The sequence below is a fragment of the Chrysochloris asiatica genome, unplaced genomic scaffold (assembly GCF_000296735.1).
Source record: "Chrysochloris asiatica unplaced genomic scaffold, ChrAsi1.0 scaffold00048, whole genome shotgun sequence".
NCBI classification, from domain to species: Eukaryota; Metazoa; Chordata; class Mammalia; order Afrosoricida; family Chrysochloridae; genus Chrysochloris; species Chrysochloris asiatica.
In genome coordinates, this window is record NW_006408566.1 from 18,119,742 (window position 1) to 18,146,415 (window position 26,674).

Genomic DNA, 26,674 nt, shown 5'->3' on the forward strand with positions numbered 1-26,674 from the left:
CAGCTCACTGGTTCTGCCTTCCATCTCGTCTATTCTATTTCTTTGCCCTTTCAGAGTATTGTCTATTTCTGATACTCTATTATTGAATTGTTTGGTCATCTTTCTGTAGGTTTTGAATTGTTTCCAATGCTGTATCTATCTTATTTTATTGCTCCTGTAGTGCTTTCCTGACTTCTTCCTTATTTTTCTCAACTCCATTGTAAAGTATTTTGAAACATTTTGTAATCATCTTTCTGAATTCCTTCTCAGGCATTTCCAAGGCCTGCCCTCCTTTGAAAATGGTGTCCAGGCCTACCTCTAAGTCATCTGTCTCAGACATTTTATCTTGTTTCTTGACATGTGCTGATATGGTCATCTGCTTTTGCTTCTTGGACATGTTTAGTTTTTATCTGTGGCCTTAATACTTAATTGAGTATGTGTTTTGGTATTTTTTTATATGCTTTCTGATGTGGGTTTCCCTTTTACTCTTCTTATTGCTTATCTCAGAGTAACTTTCACAGGTGTTGTCTGCCTCCCTGGTATATGGCAGTTGATACTGGCTCTTGCCTGGGTTTTAGTGTTTTATAGAGTGTGATTGTAGCTTGACTATATGGCAGCAGTTGCTGAGTCTTCTTGGGTAATATAGGGAGAGAAAGAGTCCCCCATACATAGAAAGGGGAGCATAAACCATCAAAACAGCACCAGCGAAAAAAAACAAGAAAAAAAAAAAGACTAAAAAACAGCAACAATCAAAACAGGACTGAATACTGCAGTCTGTAATCACAGACAAGGGAGAGGAGGGAGAGAAGGGAAAAAAATCTATAGCTTAATATGAGTATGACTTTAATGTCCTCTCTTCAGCTTCTTGCTTTGAAAGCTGCCTGAGAGATTTCAAGATGCCACTGTTGGTTATTATGCTATACCTCAGACTTGAATTTAATGTTTGACCTGTTTTGTTTGTAAACTCTCTTTCCTTCTCTACAGCCCTGTCCTCCCCTTTCCCGTGTTTAAAAAAAGCAACAAAACAAACATTTAGGGTCTGCTCTTGGGCTGGGTATCTGTGTGCATGTGTGGCAGAAGAACCTACCAGTAGTGAGGGTGGGGGGTATCCACTCGCTCAGGCTCCCCACTCTAGCTAGTCACCAGAATGAAGGTGCACAAACAGTGGGCGTGCCAATGACCAGAAACCCAAAAAAAAAGAAGAAAATCAGAACAAAGTAAAACCAACAAAGTCTATTGTCCACCTTTGCTCCAAGGTTCCAGCGGCGTTTTTCCTGTGGTGTTTCTGCTCCCCCACTTGGTCTTGCTGTTTGGTCTCACCCAAGATGTCGGAGCCAGGCCTTTGAGCCAGGCAGATTCAAAAGTATGCAATTTCTTACTTTAGCTTCATGTTCCAGTAGTTATAAGCCTTCAAACTTTTAAAATATTCCTAGCTCTGTGGTTCCGAATAATGGAGCTCTTCTCTGGATCTGCTTCACCTGTTATTCTGTGGTATTGCTGACAGAGAACTTCACTGCACCTCCACCCTAGCCGCCATCAAGCCCCGCCTCTCTTTCAACAACCTAATGTTTATGATAAAGCTGGACAGTGAATAAAGAAGACAGTAGAAGAGTTGATGCTTCTGAGTTATGGTGTTGGAGGAGAATATTGAAATTATGTGCTGCCAAAAGAACCAACAGATCTGTGTTAGAAGAAGTGCAGCCAGAGTGCTCCCTGGAAGCCAAGATGGCCAAACTTTGTATCTCATACTTTGGGCATATTGTCAGGAGGGACACTGGAAAAGAATATCTTGTTTGGTAAGGTGGAGGGTCAGAGAAAAAGAGGAGGATCCCCAGTGAGATGGATTGACAAAGTGGCAGCAACAATGGATTCAAGTGTGGCAACAGTAGTGAGGTTGGCCCAGGATTGGGCAGTGTTTCATTCTGGTGTGCATAAGGTTGCTATGAGTCAGTATCAACTCGATGGCACCTAACAACAACAACAGCAGCAAGTCTCATCTTAAGGAGCTCTAGTAGTGTAGCAGTTACAAATCGGGTTGTGAACATCAAAGTCAGCAGTTCGAAACTATGAGCTGTTCCATGGGAGAATGATGAGACTTTCTGTTCCTGTAAAGATTTACAGCCTCTGAAACCCTGTGTAGGGTGGATATGAGTCAGAACCGACTCCATAGCACATAACCACCACCACCAGTCTCATCTTGGTTCACTCTATACCATCCACAGTGGATTCCTTGCTGTTCTTATAATTTCCCAGGTAAGAAGCCCCTCCCAGGACCTCTTTGCAAAAACCAATAAGTTTTTCCTTATTGGTATTTTCCCCATCACATTTCCAAATGACTAGCGTCATCCCACCTTGAGTTCTTTGCTCACATATCACATCCATGATCACCAATTTGAAATTGTAACCTTCCCCTGTCAACTCACAAGCCATTTACTCTGTTTTTAAATTGTTATTATTACTGTTATGTGTTGAGTTGGTTCTGAGTCATAGTGACCCTGTATAGGGTTTATGAGTAGCAATGGTGAGCTTGAACCAGAGATCTTGAGGTTCAAACTGACTTGCAGTCCATTGCATTAACCCACAGCACCAGCAACTCATACCATAAGGTTTGTTTTTGTTCGGTGTCACAGAATAAAATTATTGATCACTTTGTTGTGCTAGTTTTATTTACTGACTGTCTCCTTGGATTAGAATGGAAACGTAATAATGGCACAGATGGTTTTTTTGAGAGGTGGATAACTGTTTTGTTCTCTGCTGTTTTCTTTTTCAGACCAGTACCTGGAATAGAGTGTGCACGCAATAGATAACAGTGGTATAAATACATGTCACTTTACAGAGCGTAGACTTTATTCTACAGGCAATTGGAGAACTATTAATAATGGTATGGTTGTACATGTGTTTTAGAATGATTGCTTTAGATGTAATACAAGAGAGGAATTAGAGGGGACAAAGAATAGAGACAAGAAGCCAATTATAAACTTATGCATGAATCCAGGTGAGTATACAAAAAGTACAGTGACAACAGGGCAGGAGATGGGGACAGGGAAACATTTGTTGATTGTAGCTATGAATTATTGCAATTATCTAGTATAAAGTGCTGGGGACATACCTAAATCTACACATGGATTTTATTGATACTGATAAATGTAAATTTTCCCTTTCGAGCCTTTCCAAGCCTGCCAATTATATTTTCTTCAATATAATTGAAAAGAAAGACACATTAGCCAACAATAACTGCTTTTCTCAGAAGCCTACAAGAGAATTGTAAGAAAAATCTCAGACATGGAGCTCTACAAAAAGTCAAGTCTGGTTCTGGAAAGTTCTGGGGCCTCCCATAGATAAGTAGGTTCTAAATCATGGCTATACCAAGTATAGCTACCTTGATCAAGTTACTTTTCCCTACCCACTTCTTCACTAGTAAAATCGATATAACAACACTGACCTGACAGACATGCTGTGCAAATTACATGAAATAATGAACCTTGTTATTATTGCTGCTTTAGGTGTTGTCAAGTCAGATTCAACTCACAGCCCTCCTACGTACAACAGAATGAAACACAGCCTATTGTTACTGCCACTGGGTCAATCCACTTCACAGGAGTTTCCCTCTTTTTTGCTGACCATCCACATTACAAGCATGATGTCATTCTCCAGGGACTGTTCTCTCCTGATATTTCTGAAGTATGAGAGATGAAGTCTCGCAATCCTGGATTCTAAGGAGTATTTTGGCTGCACTTCCAACACAGATTTATTTGTTCTTCTGGCAGTCCATGGTACTTTAAATATTCTTCTCCAACAGAAGAATTCAAACACATTGATTCTTTTCCAGCCATCCTTAGTAACTGTCCAACTTTCATATGCATATGAGCTGACTGAAAACACTATGGCTTGGGCCAGGCACACCTTAGTCTTCAAAATGGAATCTTTGTACTTTAAAGAGTCATTTGGAGTAGATTAGTCTAATGTAAAGTGTAGTTTGATTTCTTGATTGCTCTTTCTGAGTATTGATTGTGGATCCAAGCAAAATGAAGGGTTTTTTGTTTTTTTTTTTAAGTTTTTTCATTGTGAATTGAGTGATCATTAACATGGAAAATATCAATTTTACATTCATTGTTTCATTGTAATGATTACAATACCCTTGTGCATCATCATTCAACAGTATTTGCTTCTATTCCCTCTGGTTTTGTGTGTGTGTGTTTTGGGGGGATGTACATCAAAACACTCAGGAATATATAATCATTAAAACAACCAAACATTCTGCAAGCCTGCCTCCTAACCACCAATACTCAGTCTTTCTCTTTCTAGGAGTCTAGAGTCCTCAGCTTGTCTCTTTCTCTGTGTCCTCATCTCTGCCTCCATCTCTGCTGTCACTGCTTCTCTGGATAGGGTTCCACATTCCACTCATGCTCTTCTCCATTGATGGTCCTAGGGTCCTCTGTTTCTGGAGTGCAAGATTGCTCACTCCCCCCTTTATGTTACAAAACTCATACCTTTACAGTAGTGACCATCACAATTCAAAATGAAGTTTTTGAAAATTTCAATCTTCTCTTTGTTTACTATGATGTTATTTACTGGCCTAGTTGTGAGATTTTTTTTTTTTTTTTTCTTATCATTGAGCTGTAATCACAACTTAATGGACCGAAAAAGTACTGGGCACATAACAGGTATTCATTCAATAAATGGTAGCCCCTACATTCCCAGGGGCATTCTGGAGTGGTGCTGTTGGATAAACACTGGAATGCGAATTGCAAGGTGGACAGCTCAAACCCACCAGCCACTCCTTGAAAACCCTATACAGGGTCACTATGAGTTGGAGTTGACTTAATGGCACTGAACACCACCACCTTCCCAGTGGACTCTCTGTGCACGGTTCATATGGTTAACATGTTCTGCTCTTAACTCAAATGTTAGTGATTCATAGCTGCCTTGGAAAAAGTCCTGGTGATGTATTACAGAGAAATGAGCCATTGAAAACCATAAATCATAGTTCTACGCTGACATACATGGGTCCCTATGAGTCAGAGACCACTCCATGGTAATTAACTGGTTTTGGAACCTTTAGGTGGCTAGAATGGGTAGTGTAATCTACTTTTATGTGCTACAATAAACTATGATTATCTGTTTATGTGTCCAGCTTTCCCACAGAGGACACGTTACTGGAAGACAGGGATCATGTTACCATACACTGGTCATCATAGCAGCTCATACTGGGCCCAGGAAATCTCTGTAGCAGGGCAGCATGAGTGAAAAAGAAAGGGTGGGTGAGTCAGCTACCTCTGTCACTGTGCAGTGCTTGTGTACATGACAAGTTTCTCAGATCTCACAGAAGTCTGTATAACATGGTGAGGCTGGCCTTATGCAGAGTGCCTTGAAGATGAGGGAAGAGGCTGCTAGCCACACTCACTATGAACAATTACTCAAATTCCAAAAGCAAACAACAGTTTAGTTATTATACTGGGACTCTGTGACTTAAGTTCAAAATCCAAGCCTGGGTTCTCTAAAGGAGAAAAGCAGGGAAGCATATACACACACATACACACACATATATATATATAAAAAGAGAGAGAGAGAAACTGACTTCAAGGAAATGGCTCATGCAATTGTGAGAAAATGGTTTACACAATTGTGGGTCAGGCAACAGGCTAAAGAACTTGTTGGCTCACTTGGTTGAAGGAGCTGACAAACTCAAATTCTACAGGTCAGGTGGAAGGCTAAGCTTCTACCAGCTTATCTTAAGAACCACCAGTTAGATGAGATGAATGCAGGCCTGAGAGAGATGTCAGACTGCCCCAGAAAGCCAAGACCATGCCTCTTGTATCCTGTCCCTCTGGGGGTGGGGGGTGGGGTGTCCTATGAGCACCAGGAACACTGTAGAGACTTGTTTTACCACACCCCTTTCCCAATAACAATGACTTCAAATGAGTCAGAGTAGAGCTCTTGGAAGATACTGGTGGGCCAGAGGTAGAATCCTCACATTTCACATAGGACATGAGGTTTGATTCCAAAGTATCTCATGCATAACCAACACTAGTCTATCAGTAGTGATGGTGGTGTGGTGGTGGTGTGCTGTGGGGTTGGTTCTAACTCATAGCAATCCTGCATAGGATTTCTGAGGCTGTAAATCTTTATGAGAGCAGAAAACCTCATCTTTCTTTGGAACAGCTGGTAGTTTCGAACTGCTGACCTTGAGGTTAGCAGCCCATTTTGTAAATACTATGCTACCAGAGCTCCATAGTCTATCATTGGAAGCTTACATATTGCTATCATGCTAAATAGATCTCAGCAGAGCTTCCAGACTAAGATGGACTGGGATGAAAGACCTAACAATCTATTTCTGAATGTCAATCCACGAAGCCCTCTAGATCACAAAGGTGAGTTTGATCCACAGGTAATCATGGGGATGGCCCAGTGTTTCATTCTGTTGTACATGGGGTCTCCAGGAGTCAGAGAGCAACTTGACGGAAGCTAACAATAGAGCTTTGAAGGGGGTGGAGGGGAGGATGGTCACGGTTCAACTGGAAACAAGCTCTATCATGTAGATGTAGTGTCTGTAGTGGGTTGCATTCTGTGGGAAAAGTCTAGGCAGAAAGCAGTGCTTTTTGAAGTTTTTCTGGAAAAAGTATCAACAAGCTTGGGGCAATCCTGGATGGGTACTTGGTGATGCAACTGAAATTAATAATTGATGGGTTGGCCTATGCCTTTCTAAGAAGAAAAAAACACCAGCAGCACAAGCTTGGAATGAGTGAAAAATGAGTCTGCATCTCAGTCAAATGAAACTGCAAGGGCTCCAGAGCCAGAAATAGTTAATGCTATTTCTTCTTCAACCTGAAGTTAAGAGATGGATATATATATATTTAAAGTACCAATCTATTCATGTACTTGGAGTGAAGGATTTGCTTTTTAATGAATGATCTGTATTCACTTATCAAAATGAGATGTTTTATTTTTTCTAATCTAACACTGAATTTTTTTCATTTCCCTCCCTTTCCTTCTCTTTTTCCATTTCATCTCTCTTCTTTCCTGCTATAGATGGTATATTTATGGCTGTGTGTTTAGTGAGTCCTAGTGTGGCATTGTAGGATAAACACTGGATTATTAACCATAAAGTTGGTGTTTCAAACCTAGAGCTGCTCCTCAGAAACTCTATAGAGGGTTGCTTGAGTCAAAATTGACTCAACGGCACTTAACAGCAACAACAGAGACAACATAGGAGTTTTGGTGGCATAACAGTTAAGTGCTAAACTGATAACCCAAGTGTTGGCAGTTTGAATCCAACTAGCAGCTCTGTAGGAGAAAATGTGGTTTACAGCCTCGGAAACCCGGTACAGAGTCGCTATGAGTCCACGGCACATAACCACCACCACCACCATGCTCTTATTAAGATTCACCAAACGCATTGCCATTGGGTTGATTCCAATTCACAGCAAACTTTTAAAGAGACTAGAACTGCCCACATAGGGTTTCTAAGGCTATATTCTTTACCGAAGCAGACTGCTACGTCTGATGAATTTGAACCAATGACTTTTTGAACCAGTTGCAGTCAGGCATTTTAGCCACTGTGCCACCAGGGCTCCTTCTCATTAAGATTACAGTCTGGAAAACCCTATAGAACAGTCTTAGTCTGTCACATGATGCCACTGAGTCAAAATCAACTTGACAGTACCTAACAACAACAACAATAACAACAAAGTAGTGTATTGCTGAGGCATATTCTCCAATGTACATTTTACAGATATATGCCCATATGAAAGAAAGAACAAAAACAGTTTCCTCTAATAGTGCCCTATATGACAACAACCTATTGTAAAACCTGAGATCCAAATTCACAGGTGAAAATTCCAGAATAATTTAACACTAAGTAGCGCTGCAGGTTAATGCACTGGACTGCAAAGTTGGCTTGAACCTCAAGATCAGTGGTTCAAGTTCACTAGCTGTGCCTTGCAAACCCTAAACAGGGTTGCTATGGGTTGGAATGGAACCAACTTGAACAGGAAGAGTGAAGCATCCAGCTGCTATGAAACGAGGGAAGACACACAAGAATGCCCAAATTTGCAGATAATACCCATTTGACCTAGCCTCGATGGCTTGATGATCAGAACTCGACTACAGGAAGATAAAAAACAATTTTTGAGAAAGGAAACAAGTGTAAATTGCTCCAATTTGATGAACTTGACCTATACTTATGGATGTAGTAGCTCAAAATACCAATTGAGAGGGAAGGAGTCTTCATATCAAGTATCTATCCTATTCCCTCTGTACACAGGGTTGAAGGGGACGGGAGACTTGGATATTGGCTACTTAAAATGAAGGGGCAATGAAGGCATGAAGTAACTGGCTTACACATTTTCAAGAGGGAGTTTAGTTTAAGAGTGTGCAGAGGAAGGCAGAGTCCCCACTGAAAAGTTTTTATCTTGTCTAGATGGGTCTGGTGAAACGAGATGTGGATAAGATTCTTATGACTCAATAGTGAGTAATTGTTATCATGACTAATTGTGACTGCCACAATTATAAAGATAGAAGCTTTGTAGCAAAAAGGAGGGAGTAGTTAATCTTACAGTCCAGAAACAGAGGACCCTAGGACCATCAAGGAAGAAGAGCACAAGTGGAATGTGGGACCCTATCCAGAGAAGCAGTGACACCAGAGATGGATGCAGAGATGACGACATGGAGCGAGGGAGCAGTTCAGGACTCTAGACTCATGGAAAGAGAGGGACTGAGTGCTGGCAGCCAGGAGGCAGGCTTGCAGAATGTGCCCTTTGGTTGTTTAAATTCCTGAGTGTTTTTGTGTAAATTCCCCTTCAAAAAAGAGAAGCACACACATAAAACAAACAGAAGGAATAGAAGCAAATATTGTTGAATGATGATTCATTTCAAACTCGGAGGAGACTGTAATCATTGCAATGAAATGATGAGTGTAAAACCAATGTTCTCTCATGTAAATTATCACTCAATTCACAATAAAAACTTTTTTTTTCAAAAAAAAGGCCTTTGATGGTTTGCCAGTATCTCAGAAATTGTCTCCGCCCTGCCCTTGTTATCCTCTCCCTCTCTGAGTTTCAATTCTCCATCTGTAAAATGCAAATAATCTCTTTCTCTTACAAGAGTTTTGAGAAGATTAAATGAAATACTCCATGAAAAACTTTTAGAATTAAGACCAGAAAATAAAGCTTTTAGATACATATCCGGCATTGTGATTACTGTGAATTTCATTTAAAGATGAATAAGATGATGTATGTAAGTCGTTAGCACAGTACCAACTTATTATTATTGTTATCAGTTTTGTCATTCTTATTTCAGCCCTTTATTTTATAGTTGATTTCCATCTCTCTGCTTGGACTATTTGGACAGATGCTATGTTGCTTTTGATTCCGTTTTCACTACTTTCTGCTAACTTTTCTATCCCTGAGAGTATGAGCTCTATAATCCACGGGTTAATCATGCCCATTCCTGTTTCAGTGCAACTGCCTATGTTCAATGAATGTATACTCATATATGTAGGGCTGCCCAAAATGAAGCTCCAAATATGCTCTGATTGGTCGATGGAACAAAGCCAAATAAATAAAGGCCAACAATTTCCATGACTCTTGTCAAAAACCATAGTGGACAATTATGATGATTTTTTAGTAATGGTGGAAAAGCAGTCACATTTTTTATTTAAATTCAGAATGAGGAAATAGGCGTAACCAATGCTTTTCCACATGATGTTTGGGCAAAGATGGGCTGTATCCATAGCAACAGAACATATTTAGAGCCAAATGCTGGGAAAAGTATTTCCACACTGATACAGATGTCCAAGTTGTATACTATGTTTCTGAAAACGTGTTGATGGACAGGTTCATAGGAAACACATCCTGCACCGAGAGTTGCTTTATAGGAGGGTTATCCTTGTTAGAAATGCCTCTGGATGATGTCATGTATGAGTTCTGGATCAGCTGAAGTTGATTACAGAATGATGGAGGTTGAAGAGGGCTCTAATCCAGTAATGGATTCTCAATGTGTCACAGACAAGGAAAGAATATTTTATTTGAGTTTTGGAGAAATACACAGACTAGTTTCAACAGGAGAGTGAAAAACTTCAGTCCCATTGTACCTTGTTGACTTTCTAGCATTGGTTATTAAGATCAATCAAATTTTATTTCATATTTACTGAGTTTTCCTACAAGCTTATTTGGCTCCTTAAAAACCAGGGTCTAACTGGGTCTGATTGATATGATTCATTTCTGTAGCCTGGCACAAAAGCAAGGGCATATAGCAAACTCTCTTTGAATCCATCCATCTAACCATGCTTCCAAGTACCTTGAAAGAGAATCTGAGAGAGCTAAATATAAAAGACATCCCCGGGTGGTGTAAATGGCTAACACTCTTAGCTGCTAATGGAAAGGCTGAATGTTTACAACCACCCAAAGCCATCTTGGAAGAAATGTCTGGAGAAAATTCAGTCATTGAAAACCGTATGGAGGAGCACACTTCTACTCAAATACACACATAGTCTCCATGAGTTGGAATCTTAATTGATGGCAACTTCTCTTGTATAAACCAGCCATATAGTCAGAAATGGAAACTAATAGTTATTGTGTCCACATCCATCTTTGGATCAGATCATCCTCTGTTTGCAGAATATTTAGACGAGTGGATTGGGGAATCAAGACACAAATGGATAATTCCAATACAATGTATTAAAAGTTGTGAAGTTGAGTCATTGAGACTAGTTCTATTTTCTGTTGCCTTCCACATCCCTTCCTCAGAAATCCTGCTGATCTCATCACCACTGTCCTCATTCAAACCCTCTCCATTTTCTGTTGGGATTAATGAGCTAACCTATTAATACTGACCTCCATGTCTCTAGCCACGTACCCATAGCCTTCTTCCTTACTGGTGTTTGCATGAGTTTTCTACAACCAAGTTCTAAGTCTGTTCACTATTTCAATTCACTAGTTGCCTTTGAATTACAAGATTAAGTTCAATTACTCAGCATGTTTTGCAAGAATTTGTTATGATGTGGTCCCTGCTCAGCTCTCTGTCATTGCTAGCTATCCTCTAAGTTCAGAGTTTTCTGGGGGGGAAATGATTTGTAAACCAAGATAAGTAATAGATTCTGATATGAGTTATCAAGGTAGTGAAGAACTCTGTGGGTGGAGGAGCACACAGAAGCGCACTGTAGTCGAACTGCAGGACCCATGAGAAAGCTGTAGGGAGGACTATCTAGCTTTGTGTTACTGTCATTGTAAAGTGCTGTTGCATCGATTCTGACTCATAGTGACCCTATATAGGGTTCCCAAGGAGCAGCTTGTGGGTTTGAACTGCTGACCTTGTGGTTAGCAGTCCAGTGTTTATCCTACCGTACCACACAAGGATTCCAATCTAGCTTGACTGGCATATATAAATGGAGACAACAGTTCATAAAGGGTTTAATGTACAAAGAAGACTCGTCTGAGTTATCCAGTACTAGGGGGGACCTGTGAAGGCTTTCCACTGAGGAGTAACATGGTCTTTTACACAAAGTAGAATATCACTGTAGCTGCTGTGTCAATGATGGATTCATGTGTGACACATCACAGATGAGGAGATGGGTTAGTCATCACTGTCCGGAGCAGCATTTATTTATTTAGCAAATACATGGTATGTGTGGACCAAATGTTAGGGCCTACACTAAGAGTTTGAATAGCTAGGTCAGCAGTTCAAACCCACCAGCTACTCTTTGGAAACCCTATACAGGGTTGCTATAAGTTGGAACCAACTCAATGGCATTTAATAACAATAACAAAGCTAAAAGAAAGGAGCCTTTTGAACAGTGAATTACGAGGTGTGTTCCTAACTGCAAGGTCAGTGGTTTAATCCAGCAGTCACTTCATGGGAGAAAGATGAAACTCTCTGCTTGTATAAAGAATAAAAGCCTTGAAAACCCTAGACAGGGTCAGAACCAATCAGTGGCACACCATCACCACACTAAGAGAAGGCTGTTGGGTGGTGCAAATAGTTGACTTGACTATTAGCAGAAAGGTTAGTAGGTGCCTAGGAAGACAGTCCTGGCAATCTGCTTTTGAAATGTCTCAGCTTTGAAATACCTATGAAGCACTTCTACTCTACCCACATAGGAGCACCGTGGGTTGGAGTCAAGTCAACAACAGATAACAATCCTAAGAGAGTGAATTATTCTGCTTCAGGAGTCTGCACATTCACCAGCTACTGAGTAAGTGGTAACGTAGCCAAATGAGCTACTCGAGGGGACAAAAGTGTGCAAGATTATACTGCAGGAAGTGTCAACTTACCAGTTTTCCAGTAACACTCTGGCCACCTTCATTCAGCCACAGCCCAGGGACCATAGCTGAGAAATAAGGACCCCAGACGCCTGGTACAAAAATTGGCTCTTTGCTGATCTGAAAAGAAAGGGGTAAAGTATATGAAAACATTGACCCTCAGAGGTAAAGGGCTCCTTATCTTCTTCCCACCTGCTGTTGTTATGACAATGGACCTCAGCTTCTTATTGAATCCTTTTTGTGGTGAGGAAGTAACTTCCTCCAAAGGAAAGCCATGGCTCCATCTTTGTAAACCTTTCTGATAAATCCATTTATATGTTAAGGTATCAAAAGTGATTTGTTCCTTGCTGGCTTTCTGTCTGTGGTTGACAGATTGCTCAAATGGTCTCCATTGTACACCCCTCCCTGTGTCTATACACTTTGCAATGTAGCTGTGTAGCTACATCTAGCCACTTCCCAGATTTGGGCTGGGATGTCTGTATGAAAATGGTTATTGTACTTTGCTACTAACTGAAAGGACTGCTGGGATGGCTCTGTAGGATCAGCACTGGACTGCCAAATACAAGGTTGGCAGTTCAAACTCACCAGTCACTCCTTGGAAACCCTATACACAACCACTGTGAGTTGGAACTGACTTGACAGCATTTAATAACAATAGCAACTAACTGAAAGTTGGAGGTTCCACTCCACCTGATCATCTACTTCTGAAAAACCAACCATTGAAAACCCTATGGAGCATCGTTCTACTCTAACACACAAGGGGGTGCTGTGAGTCGGAACTGACTTGATGGCCAATGTCTGAATCTGGGTCAGCTTTGTGACTTGTTTTGGCCAGTGGAATGAAATGGCAGTGATACTGTGCCAGGTTTCCATATCTAGACCTCATGATACCCATGTGCTTCCACTCCTTCTCTGGCTCCTCTGCTTTTGCCAAGAGAACTAGCCTGTTGTATAAAAAGATGTGTGGAACACAGTGAGTCAGCCTAGTTGTCTTAGATGCCCCAGGTCAATGAAAGCACCCAGGCAAGACCAACAAGGCCTCCTAGTTGACCAGCAGCTGATTAGCCCAGATGGCTGGAATTAACCAGTCAGCTAACAGACTTGTGAGCAAAAATAAATGTCTATTTTTGTAGGTCACTGAAGTTTTGTGTTTGTTTCCTACTCAGCATTTTTTTGTGGCAACAGGCAATGAATACATACCCCTCCTTCTACAAATGTTTACAAGCCACTTAAAAGCACGCTGTCTCATTCTACTGGGTGCCACGGACACAGATGAATCAGATACAGTTCTTTTCTTTACAAAGTTCCCCATTTAGGAAAGAACTAGACAAATAAGCAGACAAGTAAAACAGCGTGGTCTGTGGGATAGTAGTATTAGAATGTTGTGGATGGACACTGTAGCTAAAAGAGGAGGTGAGGAGTGTGATGGTTCAAGGTGAATTTTTAGAGGATGGGGCTAAGATCAGTTTACAAAGACTAGTAGGATTTAGCCAGAAGAGGTGGAGTAGGCATTCTAGGTTGAGGTGACAATTTGAGCAAAGCCATGGAGGTCAGAGAGCTAGAAAGAGGTCCTTTCAGTATTCAAGGTACTGCAATGTTGCCTTTGTTTTTTGATGGCAGTACTATGGGGGTTCCTTATAATAACAGGGAAAATGTATCAAGAGATGAGACCGGTCAACAGGAATACAAGTAGATATTGAAATAGAAACTATGATTGTGCATGGGGAGTTAGAAGATGGAGAAAAGAGAGAAAGGCACACAAGGTTCTACTCCCCATGTCTTGAGGCTAGAGAGGGAATTCATTCATTTATTCAACAATTATTTTAATCATCCTGTGGTATATGCTTGGCACAGTGGAACTGTGGAAGACCCTGAGGTTATAGAAATGAACAAAATAACCATAATTCTCCCTTCAGGGAGTTTATAATTAAGTATTTTAACATAGGGACAGACTTTTGATTATCTTGACCCCAACTATTCTGGCTCTGTTTTCATTAAACCAGTGATTCCTCAAACTAGGATTTCTTATCCTCAGATAGGATTAAGGTGAGGGAAGGGATTATTAACTTCAAATTCTACTACACAATGGGAAATTATACAATCTATTATCATTACCTTTTCATTCAAAAGGGACATTCAGCACCTACAATAGGAAGAATAATCTCCCTGGGTGGTGCTTCACTACTAGCCAAAATGTTGGTAGGTAGAACTCATCCAGAGGCACCTCAAAAGACAAGCATAGCAATTTGCTTCTGAAGGTCAGAGCATTGGAAAGCCTATGGAGCAGACCTAGTCTACACACAAGGGGCCCTCCTGAGTCACAATCAACTAGATGGAAACTAACAGCAGCCCCATGCAGGAAAAGACAGTTCAGTCTACACTGACATATTCATTCATTCATTCTTTTATTTGCTCAACCATTGTTTCCTGAGTGCCTGTTGTGGTGGTGACCTGGTCTGTGCCAGGCACTGGAGATAAAACAATAGGCACAGGAGCATAGCCCTCATTCAGCTTGCCATTTTAAGAGGGAGCCACACCAAGGTTACCAATTGTCCAGGTGTGGCTAATGGTCTCCTTTTTTTTAATGTTTTATTGTGAATTATGTGATAGTTTACATGGGAGAACATTAGTTTTCATTCATTCATCCTATCGTAAATCATTTCATTGCCACGGGTCTAAAGTCTCCAGCCACTCCATTTCTCCATGTCATCATCTCTGCCCCCATTTCTGGCGTCACTGTTTCTCTGGGTAGGGTTCCGCTCTCCGTTCTTTTCCCTTCATGGTTCCAGGGACTTCTGCTCCTGGACTGCAAAATTAATCACTCCCCAACTTTTGCTACAAAATGTCTACCTTTATATTTCCAACCCTCATAGTCAGTCCTGATAACAATTATTCACTATTGTATCACAAGACACCTATCTGCATTGCCTTTCATCAGCCCCGCTCAGATAGATTGGATACTACTCAGTGGAGATTCGACCTTCTTCCGCACCCTCTAGATCTAGGCTGCCTCTTGAAAGCTTGTAAGCCAGTCACTTCTTGCTTTTGTAGCCTCACCCATTTTGGGTAGCCAATGTCCAAGTTGCCCATCCCTGTCTACTCTGTGTATGGGGGGTGGGGATGATCCTTACTGTAAAGATTTGTTCCCTTTTTTGAGCTATTGCATCCATAGGTGTAGGACAAGTTCATCAAATTGTATCAGATTACTCTTTTTTTTTTCTTGTTCTAGTTGAGCTCTGATCATTCAGTCATTGAAGCCAGGTAAAGTGGGTATTATCTGTAAGTCTGGGTGTTCTTATGCATATGCCCTCTCTTCTTATCAGTTAGACGCTTCACTCTCCACTCTAGTCCTCTGTGGGAATGTCACTGACTCTGGGCCATAGAGTCCCAAAGACTTGCCACACTGCTGGCCAACCAGGTCTCCACCCAGGTTTACAGGAGTCTATTGAACATTGTAGGGGTTAGCTTGCAGCTTCGTTGCTGTTTTTCCCTCACTTCTCCTTATCGGTGACGAACGTGGTCACCAATCAGAGTGTGTATTCCCATTGACTCTTAGTCTTAGATGGGGGTTTCCTGGACCTCTTGCCTTGATGTCTCCTAGGCGAACAATTTGCTTGTTCTTGTAGTAATCAGTCGGACTGCCTATATTGTTTTGTTTTTTTTTCTGGCTAATGGTCTCTTTAGTTTTAGCACTAAGTCCTATGTTCTGGACAACCCCTCAGTCCCAGGCGAACAGTTGGTTACACTATGGTAAGTGATAATCAAATCATTACACAAATGTATGACTGCCCAGTGTGTGACAAGTTTGAGAAGGAAAGTCAAAAAGCAGTATGAAGCCATTGAATGGAGGTACCTAATTTTGCCTGGGGTTTATAGAAGCCTTCTTTGAGGAAGTGATATTTGGATTAAGTTGTAAAACATACATAGTGTTTTACCACTTAATTCAATTTATCACTTAATTTTCCAGTGAAGGTATCTGAGTTGAGTGTATGCACATATGTATACGTGTGTGTGTATATATGTGTGTGTGAGAGTGATTGAATGTTCTAGCTAGAAGGAGCACACACTGAATCATCTTCATTTTTGTCACTTAGACTTTGCCCCATGAAAATTTTATCACATTAGTTGGTTGGTTGGTTATGCACCGTGGAGTGGGTTCTGACTCATAGTGATCCTGTATAGGGTGTCCACGGCTGTAAACCTTTATGGGAGCAGAAACCTCATCTTTCTCCTGTGGAACAGGTGGCAGTTTCAAACTGCACACCTTGAGGTTAGTAGCCCAACTTTTAACCACTATGCTACCAGAGTATATCATATGCCAACAAAAAATACTGGCCCAAACAGTACCCTAGAGATTCCTGGTGTGGCACTATAGGTTAATGCGTTGGACTGTGAGGTCAGTGTGAACTGCAAGATTAGTGGTTCAAGCTCACCAGCTGCTCCTCAGAAACCCTATACAGGACTGCTATGGGTTGGAACTGGCTCAATGGCACTAAATAACAACAAGAGTTTCTTTGACGTGACTAATACAATCTTTGCCCATAATGATTTAGGACCTGGGGTGTGAATAGATAGATGAACCAAAGTGAGCTATAAATAGATGAAAGATAAAAGAGGCTCTGTGCCCATCCCTTCTAGAAGTCTTAGTCCTACTTGGTAAATTAGTCTCGGAGAAGTTCATAAATTGTTCAAGGTCACATAGCTATTAAGTGGCTAAGATGATAAGTTTTCACCTCAAACCCCAGGATATGATTTTTTTCACTTGTATACATGTACTGCTTAGGAAAGCTCTGCATAGCTCCTTTCTTACCCCACTTCCCACAATTCCACAGCCTAAGGATGCTACGGTGTCCTCTGTAGCAGAATTTCATGAGGAGATTGTGTCTGCACTGCTCAGAAAGGAAGGCTTTGCCTAGCTCCATTTGGAAGGAAGCCTTGCTCTGAGTCCTGTTTGTACTCACTCATGTGAAATGATATTCCCTTCTCCTCAGACATCTGAGTAGAAGTGGGAAACAAAAGCACAAAGCACTCTCAAACCCATGTTCTTGGAGAAAATGAGTAATTGTTTTGAGGAATTAAAAGAGAATATACATATATATTTAAGTGTACTTTAATCCTTTGCAATTAGCCTATATTTATTTCCAAGTTGATATATAGCTAACTTAGCCCAGAGGCTGTTCTGTTTTTCACCAGGAGGTAGCTCGTTTTGTCCCGTGGATGACAGGCATGCCTATAGGAGACTGACTTCCCACCCAGATGGTGCTCTGATCAACAACACCAGCTAAGACTGACCAGGGACTTAGTAAAGGACTTATTCTAAACACATTACAGGTAGTAAGTCACTTAGCCCTCACAATAAATCTCATCAAAGATCTGTATATACTGACACATTGAAAATTGTATCACATGACCAAGTCTACACAATAGAAAGAGGTCTGGCTATATTGGTGCCACGCTCTACAGGTTCTGTATTTGTCTTTGCCAAAGTATTATCTTGTTTTTAGGCTACTGTTGCTTCTTAGAATTCTTTAACTGCCTTTCAAGGGCAGAAAACAAGGACAACCAGAGGCAACAAAGACTCATTCAAATAGAAACAACCAATGACCTTGAAGACAAGTAGTTTAGGTAATGTTGATTTCCCAAAGACTTTCAGAAAGTTTCCCCCAGATATATCTGTGAAAGGTAGAGGACAGAACTTGGGTCAGAATGAAGGCCTATCTTGGTTCTAATTTTGATTCTACCAAGCAATCTTAGACAACCAACCTCTCTGATCCTCAGCTTCTTCAAGTCCGAAATGTGGGAAATGATACTTTTCTTGGAGAACTATTGTTAACATTAAATAATCTGGCTCCTAACTGTAAGGTTGGAGGTTTGAGTCTACCCAAAGATGTCTCAGAAGAACGGTCTGGTGATCTACATGTGAAAATCAATCATAGAAAACCCCTGGGAACACAGATGTATTCTGACACACACGGGGTCTCCAAGAATGAGAACTGACTCAATGGCAACTGTTTTGCTGGGTTTTTTAATTTTTTGTTTGGATTTGTATGTTCAATACTAACTATATATTTGTTCTCCTTGAAATTAGGTTTATATGAATGAATAGTTGGTAACTGGTTGAATATCCACACTCAGTAGTAATTGTTACCATGTAAGGGAGTATCTAAGGAACCCTGGTAGTGTAGTGGATTATGAGATGGGCTGCCAACTGCAAAGTCAGCAGCTCGAATCCACCAGTTGCTCTTCAGGAGAAAGATGTAGCTTTCTGCTCTCATAAACATTTATAGCCACAGAAACCCTGCACAGGGTCAAAACCGGTACCGTGGCACATAACCACCACCAACACTAAGGAGGTATCTAGATTTATCTATTGTGTTTTTACTGATATTCCTAATAATCACACAGATAATGATATACAAGTCAAGATTACATTTTCAGATGTGACAAATTTGGGAAGATTAGTTACTGTGGGGCATGACTATATCCAGATTCAAAATTATCTCAAGGTAGAACACTAAGGAAAAATAAACACTATAAACACCTAAAAAACAGTTAATATTTACTGAAGTTAAAATTTTATACTTAAAATGTGCTGGTCATACTCTCTTTCATAAGTTGGGTGATGGGTATATAACTGCTCATTTTATTACTATTATTTACAATGTATGTTGTTGTTAGGCAACATTGAGTCAGTTCTAACTCATAGCAACCTTATGGACAAGAGAACAAAACACTGCCCAGTCCCGCTCCATCCTCACAATCATTGGTAAGCTTGAGCTCACTGTTGATGCCACTGTGCCAATCACATCTTTTTTGCTGACCCTCAACTTTATCTACCATTATATGCATCTTCAGGGGACTCATCCCTCTCGATAATATGTCTGAACCATGAGAGACAAAGTCTCATCATCATAGCTTCTAAGGAGAATTATGGCTGTACTTCTTCCAACACAGATTTGTTTATTCTCCCAGCAGTCCATGGTCCTTACAATATTCTTCTTTAACACATTAACTCAAATGCATTAATACTAATACAGTCTTCCTTATTTACTGTACAACTTTCACATGCATGTGAAGCTATTGAAAATACCATGATTGGGTTAGGCACACCTTGGTTCTCAAACTAGCATCTTTGCTTTTAAACACTTTAAAGAGGTCTTGTGCAACAGATTTGCCTATTCAGTATGTCATTTGATTTCTTGCCTACTGCTTCCATGAGTGTTGATAGTGGATCCAAGAAAAACTAAGTCTTTGACTTGTGAATGTTTTTGCATTCATCCTTTTATAATGAGAAATTTGACAATTTGTCCAGAAATCCTGGTGTGGCACTGTGGGTTAATGCGCCAGACTGCAAAGCCATTTTAACTGCAAGGTCGGTGGTTCAAGCCCACCAGCTGTTTCTAGGAAACCCTATACAGGGTCACTATGGTTTGGAGTCAGCGCAACAGCACTTAATAACAACAAAAACACAGGACCTGGTCTGGTAACCACAAGGTCAATGGTTCAAACCCACCAATCACACCTTGGAAACCCAATACAGGCTGTGAGTTGGAATCGACTTGGCAGCACTTAACAACAACAACATTTAATTCAATTCAGATTAAAGTATGTGACTTTGCTGTTGTAAGTGTCGTCGAGTTGGTTCTGACTCATTGTTGTTAAGCATAGAGGAACCTGTACACAGCCGAAGAGGCAATGGTTCGAACAGAACAAGGGGATGCTGAATGACTTAAAATCAGGAAGGATGTGCACAAGGGTTGTAATTTTTGTCATAGTTGTTCATTCTGTATGCTGAGCAAATCATCAGAGAAACTGGGTGATGTGAAGAGCATGGCTTCAGGATTAGAGGAAGACTCATTAACCACCTGTGATATGCAGATGATACAAGCTACCTTGCTGAAAGTGAAGAATATTTAAAACACTTGCTGATAAAGATCAAAGATTACCACCTTCAGTCTGGATCGCACCTCAGTGCAAATAAAATAAAAATCCTCACAACTGTTCCAATAAATAAAATCATGATAAATGCAGAAAAGATTGAAGTTGTCAAAGATTTCATTTTGCTTGGATCCATCATCAACACTCATAGAAACAGCAGTCAAGAAATCAAACGGCATATTGCATTAGGAAAATCTGCTGCACAAAACCTCTTTAAAGTGTTCAAGAGCAAAGATATCAGTTTGAGTACTTAGGTTCACCTGATCCAAGCCAGGGTATTTCTAATTGCCTCATGTGTGTCTGAAAATTATACAGTGAAGAAAATAAGACAATGAATAAGGTAGGCTGTAGAAAAATTGATGTATTTGCGTTATGGTGTTGGAGAATACTGTTGTATGATGGACTGCCAGAAGAAAAGAATTCTGTGTTGGAAGACGTAAAGAATTCTATGTTGGAAGAAGTACTGCCAGAATGCTGCTTATAAGTGAGGCTGGAGAGACTTTGTTTCTCACACATCAGGTGTATTATCAGGAGAGACCAGTCTTAGAGAAAGACAACATGCTTGTTAAAATGGAGGGTCAGTGAGAAGGAGGAAGACCCACAACAGGCTAGATAGGCACAGTGGCAGCAGCCACTGTGAGGATGGCATAGAACCAGGCAGTATTTCATTTTGTTGTACACAGGGCCGCTGAGTCAGAACTGACACAATGACACCTAACAGCAACTAGAGTCAAACAGGCGCAAAGAGTTAGGTGAGCAAAATACTAGAAATCATAAACGTCAAACATGGTGGAGCTGGATTATAAACTTTCATCGTATCTGTGCCCACACTGGCTCCATTAGTAGATACCATTGGCTGAGTTGAATCTAACTCGAGGCTCCTGTCAGCTGGTTTCCCTGCAGGGACAAAGCCCAGACACCTGCTCATACCTCTTTCTGGATGAGATGACTGGGCTCAGAGCAGGGAGCTGGTCCAGTTTGTGGGCTATGCCTCCCCCGCACCTGCTCATCCCAAGGCTGGCCTAAGCCTCTGGCAAGTGCAGGAGGCAGGCTCCAGACGCCAGCAGTCCTGAGAGGGAACAGGAGGTTTTGTTTTGAGTGTCTCCAGCCAGGTTGGGAATTTTCTCGAGTAGCCGCAACCATGTGCCGGGGCCTGGTATTACCATTGTGGTTCATTTCTCCCTGCCAATGGGCTGGGCTATCATCTTACTGGAGAAAAGCAATTTATATACATTCCAGCCAACTTGTAGCTCACTACATGGCATGAAAAAGAGCACCAAATATTCTGTTTATGCATGTGGATTCCTGGCTTTCATTTCTACTTTAGCACTTCTCCATCTGAATTGTAATGAGTTGTTTACACATCTGTTTTTCTGCAGAACAGCGAGGAACCTCATCTTATCTTCACATGGTTTAGATAAGAAACAGAGGCATAGATTTGGTAGTCAAACAAACCTGGACTTCAATTCAGATTAAATCCATTTAATTCAATTCAGATTTAAGTATGTGACTTTGCTGTTGTAAGTGTTGTTGAGTTGGTTCTGACTTATTGTTGTTAAGTGCTGTTGAGTTGGTTCCAACTCATAATGACCCTGGTAGTGTTTCCAAGGAGTGACTCGTGGGTTTGAATTACCAATCTTGAGGTTAGCATTCCAGTGGTTGTACTTCAGCACCACACCAGGACTCCTATGAGAATTTGAACAACTGAAATTCAGTTTCTTTATCTGTAAAAGAATCTGAGTTACCACAGAGTGTTGTATGGGTACTAAATGGCATATTGCGTGTAAACATCCTGTTCTGTGCCATCAAGTCAACTGGGACTCACAGCAAGCCTGTGTTGTTTTTAAGTGCCATTGAGTCAGTTCTGACTCATAGTAACACTATATAGAGTTTCCGAGAAGCAGCTGGTGGGTTTGAATTGCAGACCTTGTGGTTCTCAGTCCAATCACACCAACCTTATAAGGCAGAGTAAAACTGCCTCCACAGTATTTCCTAGGTTGTAATCTTTATAGGATAAGCACTCAACTGCTAGCTACAAGGTTGGTGGTTCAAACCCACCAGCTGCTCCTTGGAACCCCTATACAGAGTTGCTATGACTCAGAACCGACTCGATAGCACCTACCAATAACAACAAATCTTTCTAGGAGCAGATAGCCAGGTCCTTTCTTCCACACAGCAACTGGTAGATTTGAATCACTGACCTTTGGGTAAACAACTAAGCACTTAACCATTTTGCTTCTTTGTAAAGCTTCTAGGGCATAGTATGAGGAGCTTTAAAAAGTTCATGGAAAAATGGAACAAAAAGATAATGGAATTCTTCCACAGACTTTTTGAAGTCCCCTAATAATCTCTCAAGAAATGTTAAACAACAGATGGTTTAATACTTCTCTTCTGGGGGGAATGCAAAGACCTGGGTTCAGGTCCAGTCCTTACTCTGTCTCTTTGGGAGGCTCTTCTTCCTTTCCCGCCTAGATTCTCTCCTGTGTCTTTGTCTCATTTTCTACACTTCCTGGGACCAATTTGTCCACTTCCATGTCCATAAATAGTCATTGAAGTAGCAGTCAAGAAATCAGGTGACATAGTGTATTGGGCAAATCTGCTGCACAAGACCTCTTTAAAGTGTTGAAGAGCAAAGATAGCAGTTTGAGGACTAAGGTGCACCTGACTCAAGCCATGGTGTTTTCAATAACCTCATATGCATGCGAAAGTTGGACAATGAATGGGAAGGCTGTAGAAGAATTATGGTGTTGGATGAGAATACTGAAAGTACCATGGGCTGCCAAAAGAACAAATAGATCTGTGTTGGAAGAAGCCAAAATGCTCCTTGGAACCCATGATGACCAGACTTCATCTCTTATACTTCAGACATATTATCGGGAGGGACCAGTCACTGGAGAAGGATAGCATGCTTGGTAAAGTGGAAGGTCACTGATAAAGACTCTTAATGAGATAGATTGGCACAGTGGTAGCATCAATGGGTTCAAACATAGCCAATGACTGTGCGGTTGGCCCAGGATCAAGCAGTGTTAAGTTCCGTTGTGTGCAGGGTCACTAATGAGTTGGTACCAACTCAATGGCACCTATCAACAACAACAAAATGTCCAAAACAATCTTTACTGTGCTGATGAATCTCAAATCTTGATTCTAAAGTCAAGCCTTACAGTGTTCAAGGTCTACACTTGTTATAGATTGAATTCTGTCCCCAGTCCAGAAATACATGCCAGCTTGCTTAGGCCATAGGCCATGATTCTCAGTGGTTTAGCAACTACATAGTGATGTCATCACCTCTCAAGATATGATCCGATGTGATGGGGAGTTTTCTTGAGGCATGGCCTGTATCACCTTTCATCTTACAAGACATACAAGGACAGAGAAACAAGCAGAGAAGTAGGAACATAACTATCACCAAGAAAGAAGAGCTGGAAGTGAAGTATAATCATTGGAGCTAGGGTCCCTATGCTGGGAACTTCCTAGACCTAGGCGAAGGCTAATGCCAAGACACATGAAGATCTCCAAGGAATGCCAAGCCCACAGACACTGAAAGGAGACACAGACCTTCATCCAGAGCCAACAGAAAAACGGGTTACCTAAAGCCAGTGCTCTGTATTTGGATTTCTACCTTCCTAAACTGTGAGATCATAAATATCTGTTTGTTATTTCTGTTATGGAGTCCTTGTGTGGTACTGTGGGATAAGCACTGGACCTTAGGGTTGATGGTTCAAATTCACCAGCACTCTTATACAGGGTCGCTATGAGCTGGAACCAACTCAGTGGCACTGAACAACATTTTTGCTACAGCAGCACTATTAACTAAGACAAGGATCCCTGGTAGCGCTGGAGGCTATGAGCTGGGCTGCTAACCACAAGGTCACAATCACTTTGTGGGAGAAAGACGAGGCTTTCTGCTCCCATAAAAATTTACAGCCTCTGAAACACTATACAGCGTTGTTATGAATCAGAACTGACTCGGCGGTACACAACCACTACCACCACACAACTGAGACTTTTTACCTGGACATCTAATTAACATGTCTAAAATGGAACCTGCTATCTTTTTTCCCAGAGTCACTCTTATTCTGAGAGCCCTGTTTACCCAGTCACCAGGTTACCATTATTGGCTTCTTGATGTGTTCATGGCTCTCATCTCCAATGTAGTACTGACATGTTTTCATCTCCTGTCAATTCTGTTTTCTCAAACATAAGACTTTTGCTTCTCCCTATTGCCATGAGCCTACACAAGTCCTTCATCATCTCTTCCTTGGATGACTACAACAAACACCAATATTGTCCTCGAATTGGCACTTCTCCAACTCCACTTCTGAGACTCTCATTCACTTACTTCCAACAGAGTGATCATTTTCAAACACAAAACTAATTATGCAATTTATCTTAACTCTTTTAAAAGCTTCCCATGACATCTGAGACCCTTTCTTATCAGGCTGGTACCTACCTCTTTGGTTTAATTGCATATGCTATCATTTCCTGTTCCTCTGCCCACCACTGGTTTTTCTGTTTTTGTTTTGTACTGAAACAAGCACACCATGGCTGAAGCCCCAGACCTTCTGAACAACTTGAAATTCCTTGAAGGTGCCATTTTGTTTCTCATCTTTGAGCATTCATAAATTACCCTCCTCTCTCTAGCAGGCTCTTCCTCTGGCTGATATGACCTTTAAGATTCAGCTTAACAATATCTCCTCCAGAAAGTTCTCTCTAAACTCTGGCTTTTTCCCTAATGCTGAGTTAGGTGCTCCTCCCTGCATCTTCCCATAACCCTCTGAAATTTCCATATCATAGGTTTATTATTATAAGATACATTGAGTGTATGTGTGTGTATTGTTGTTGTTATGTGCCGTGAAGTCAGTTCCAACTCATAGCGACCCTATACAGGGTTTACGGGAGCAGAAAGCCTCATCTTTCTCCTGCGGAACAGCTGGTAGTTTTGAACTGCTGACCTTGCAGTTCACAGCCTGATTCATAACCACTATGCTACCAGAGCTCCTTACATGCGTGTGTGTATGTACCTATATATACGATCCCTAGTAGCACAGTGCATTAAGCATTGGGCTATTAACCACACGGTCAACAGTCAAATGCATCAGTGGCTCTTCTAGAGAAGGATGAGTCTGTCTGTTTTCATAAAGAATTAGTGTTGAAAACCTGAAGGAGCAGTTCTAATCTGTCCTATGAATTGTAATTGAGTTGAAAGTGGTGGGTTTTCTTTGGATTATACATATATGAGGATGCTTCAAAAAGTTTGTGGAAAACTTCATTATCTTTTCATTTCATTTTCCACTAACTTTTTGAAGCCTCTGTATACATAATGCATATTTAATATGATAGGTAATGTGTTTCATAAATACAATCACTACACTAATGAAGGGCATGGGGTCATTATCATTAACTGTGACATTAAGAGCACTATATAGAATATGTCCACTAACTTGTAAGAGACACACAGTTCATACAGCTCAGACTTGCCAAATGTTCCTCTCCTCAATTTGGAGATTTCTGAAAGATTAATAGCCCTCTAGTAAAGGGTTTGCCCTTCATAGAAACTCAATCCCTTTATTTCAGTCTGAGTAAAACAAGAACACATGAAATGTGTCCACAGGTACCTCCTGGGCCTTAGCAGTTGGAGCAGACAGGGAGAGCACTGAGCGGATCTGTCACCTGACCAAACAGTCCCCAGTTTGCTAAGGCAAGAGTCAGCCAAATGTTGCCTGCAAAGCCCTGAATTATTTGCAAAGTATTTTGACTCCTAAAACCCAGAATTCCTCATTCATCATCATTTTAAAATCCATATATAATCACAATAGAAATTTAATCCATATGTTTCTCATTCACTCATACTTAGCACACTCAAAGTTGCTTTGTAAGACAAACTGAATAGCCAAGAATACTTTGAGGCCTTTCTAACGTTTCCCCTAGTTTTCTCTCCCCTGCAGACAAGAAGCCACACTAGTCTCCTGTATATAAATGCATGACTGCCTCCAGCGAGTTCAGATTGGCTGTCAGCTTCGGAAGCTCTGTGATTCTAAAGATACAGAATTATCACTTGCATCTGTTTCACAACCCAAACAATCAGTGCTGGCAAAGGCTTCTTAGTCTCTTCTGTGAGGAACAGAGATGGAGAAGGGGAGCAAGTAAGGAGAAGGGTTCTCTGTTGGTGCAGTATTCATCGGTGGAGTCTTAGCTCTGCTGCTCTGATAGTGAGTTGGCGCCTCCAAGCTAGAACCATGCCTTCTATTTCTGTAAAATCTGCCAAGAGTTAGCAGACGACTCTCAAATACGGCCCAACCAGTGGTAACTTTTGATTAAAAATTGGCTGTTAGGAAAACAGCTCCCTCCTACAGAATTTGAAATACCAAATCAGTTGCTGTCAAATGGTATCTCATGATGATACCATGTGTGTTAGAATAGAACTGTACTACATAGGATTTTCAAGGGTTGCTTTTTTTTTTTTATGAATTAAAAAAATTATATTTATTCTATTAAATTAT

General features: G+C 41.0%; 1 protein-coding gene across 3 annotated transcripts in view; it reads right to left on the bottom strand.

Annotated features, from left to right (window-relative positions):
* Positions 1-26,674, bottom strand: part of FGGY (FGGY carbohydrate kinase domain containing) — a 677,880-nt gene that overhangs the window by 210,435 nt on the left and 440,771 nt on the right. For all 3 annotated transcript variants that reach the window (XM_006862488.1, XM_006862487.1, XM_006862486.1), the window contains one exon: positions 12,249-12,356. In XM_006862488.1, coding sequence (XP_006862550.1) covers positions 12,249-12,356 — 108 coding nt within the window. The remainder of the gene's footprint in view (positions 1-12,248; positions 12,357-26,674) is intronic.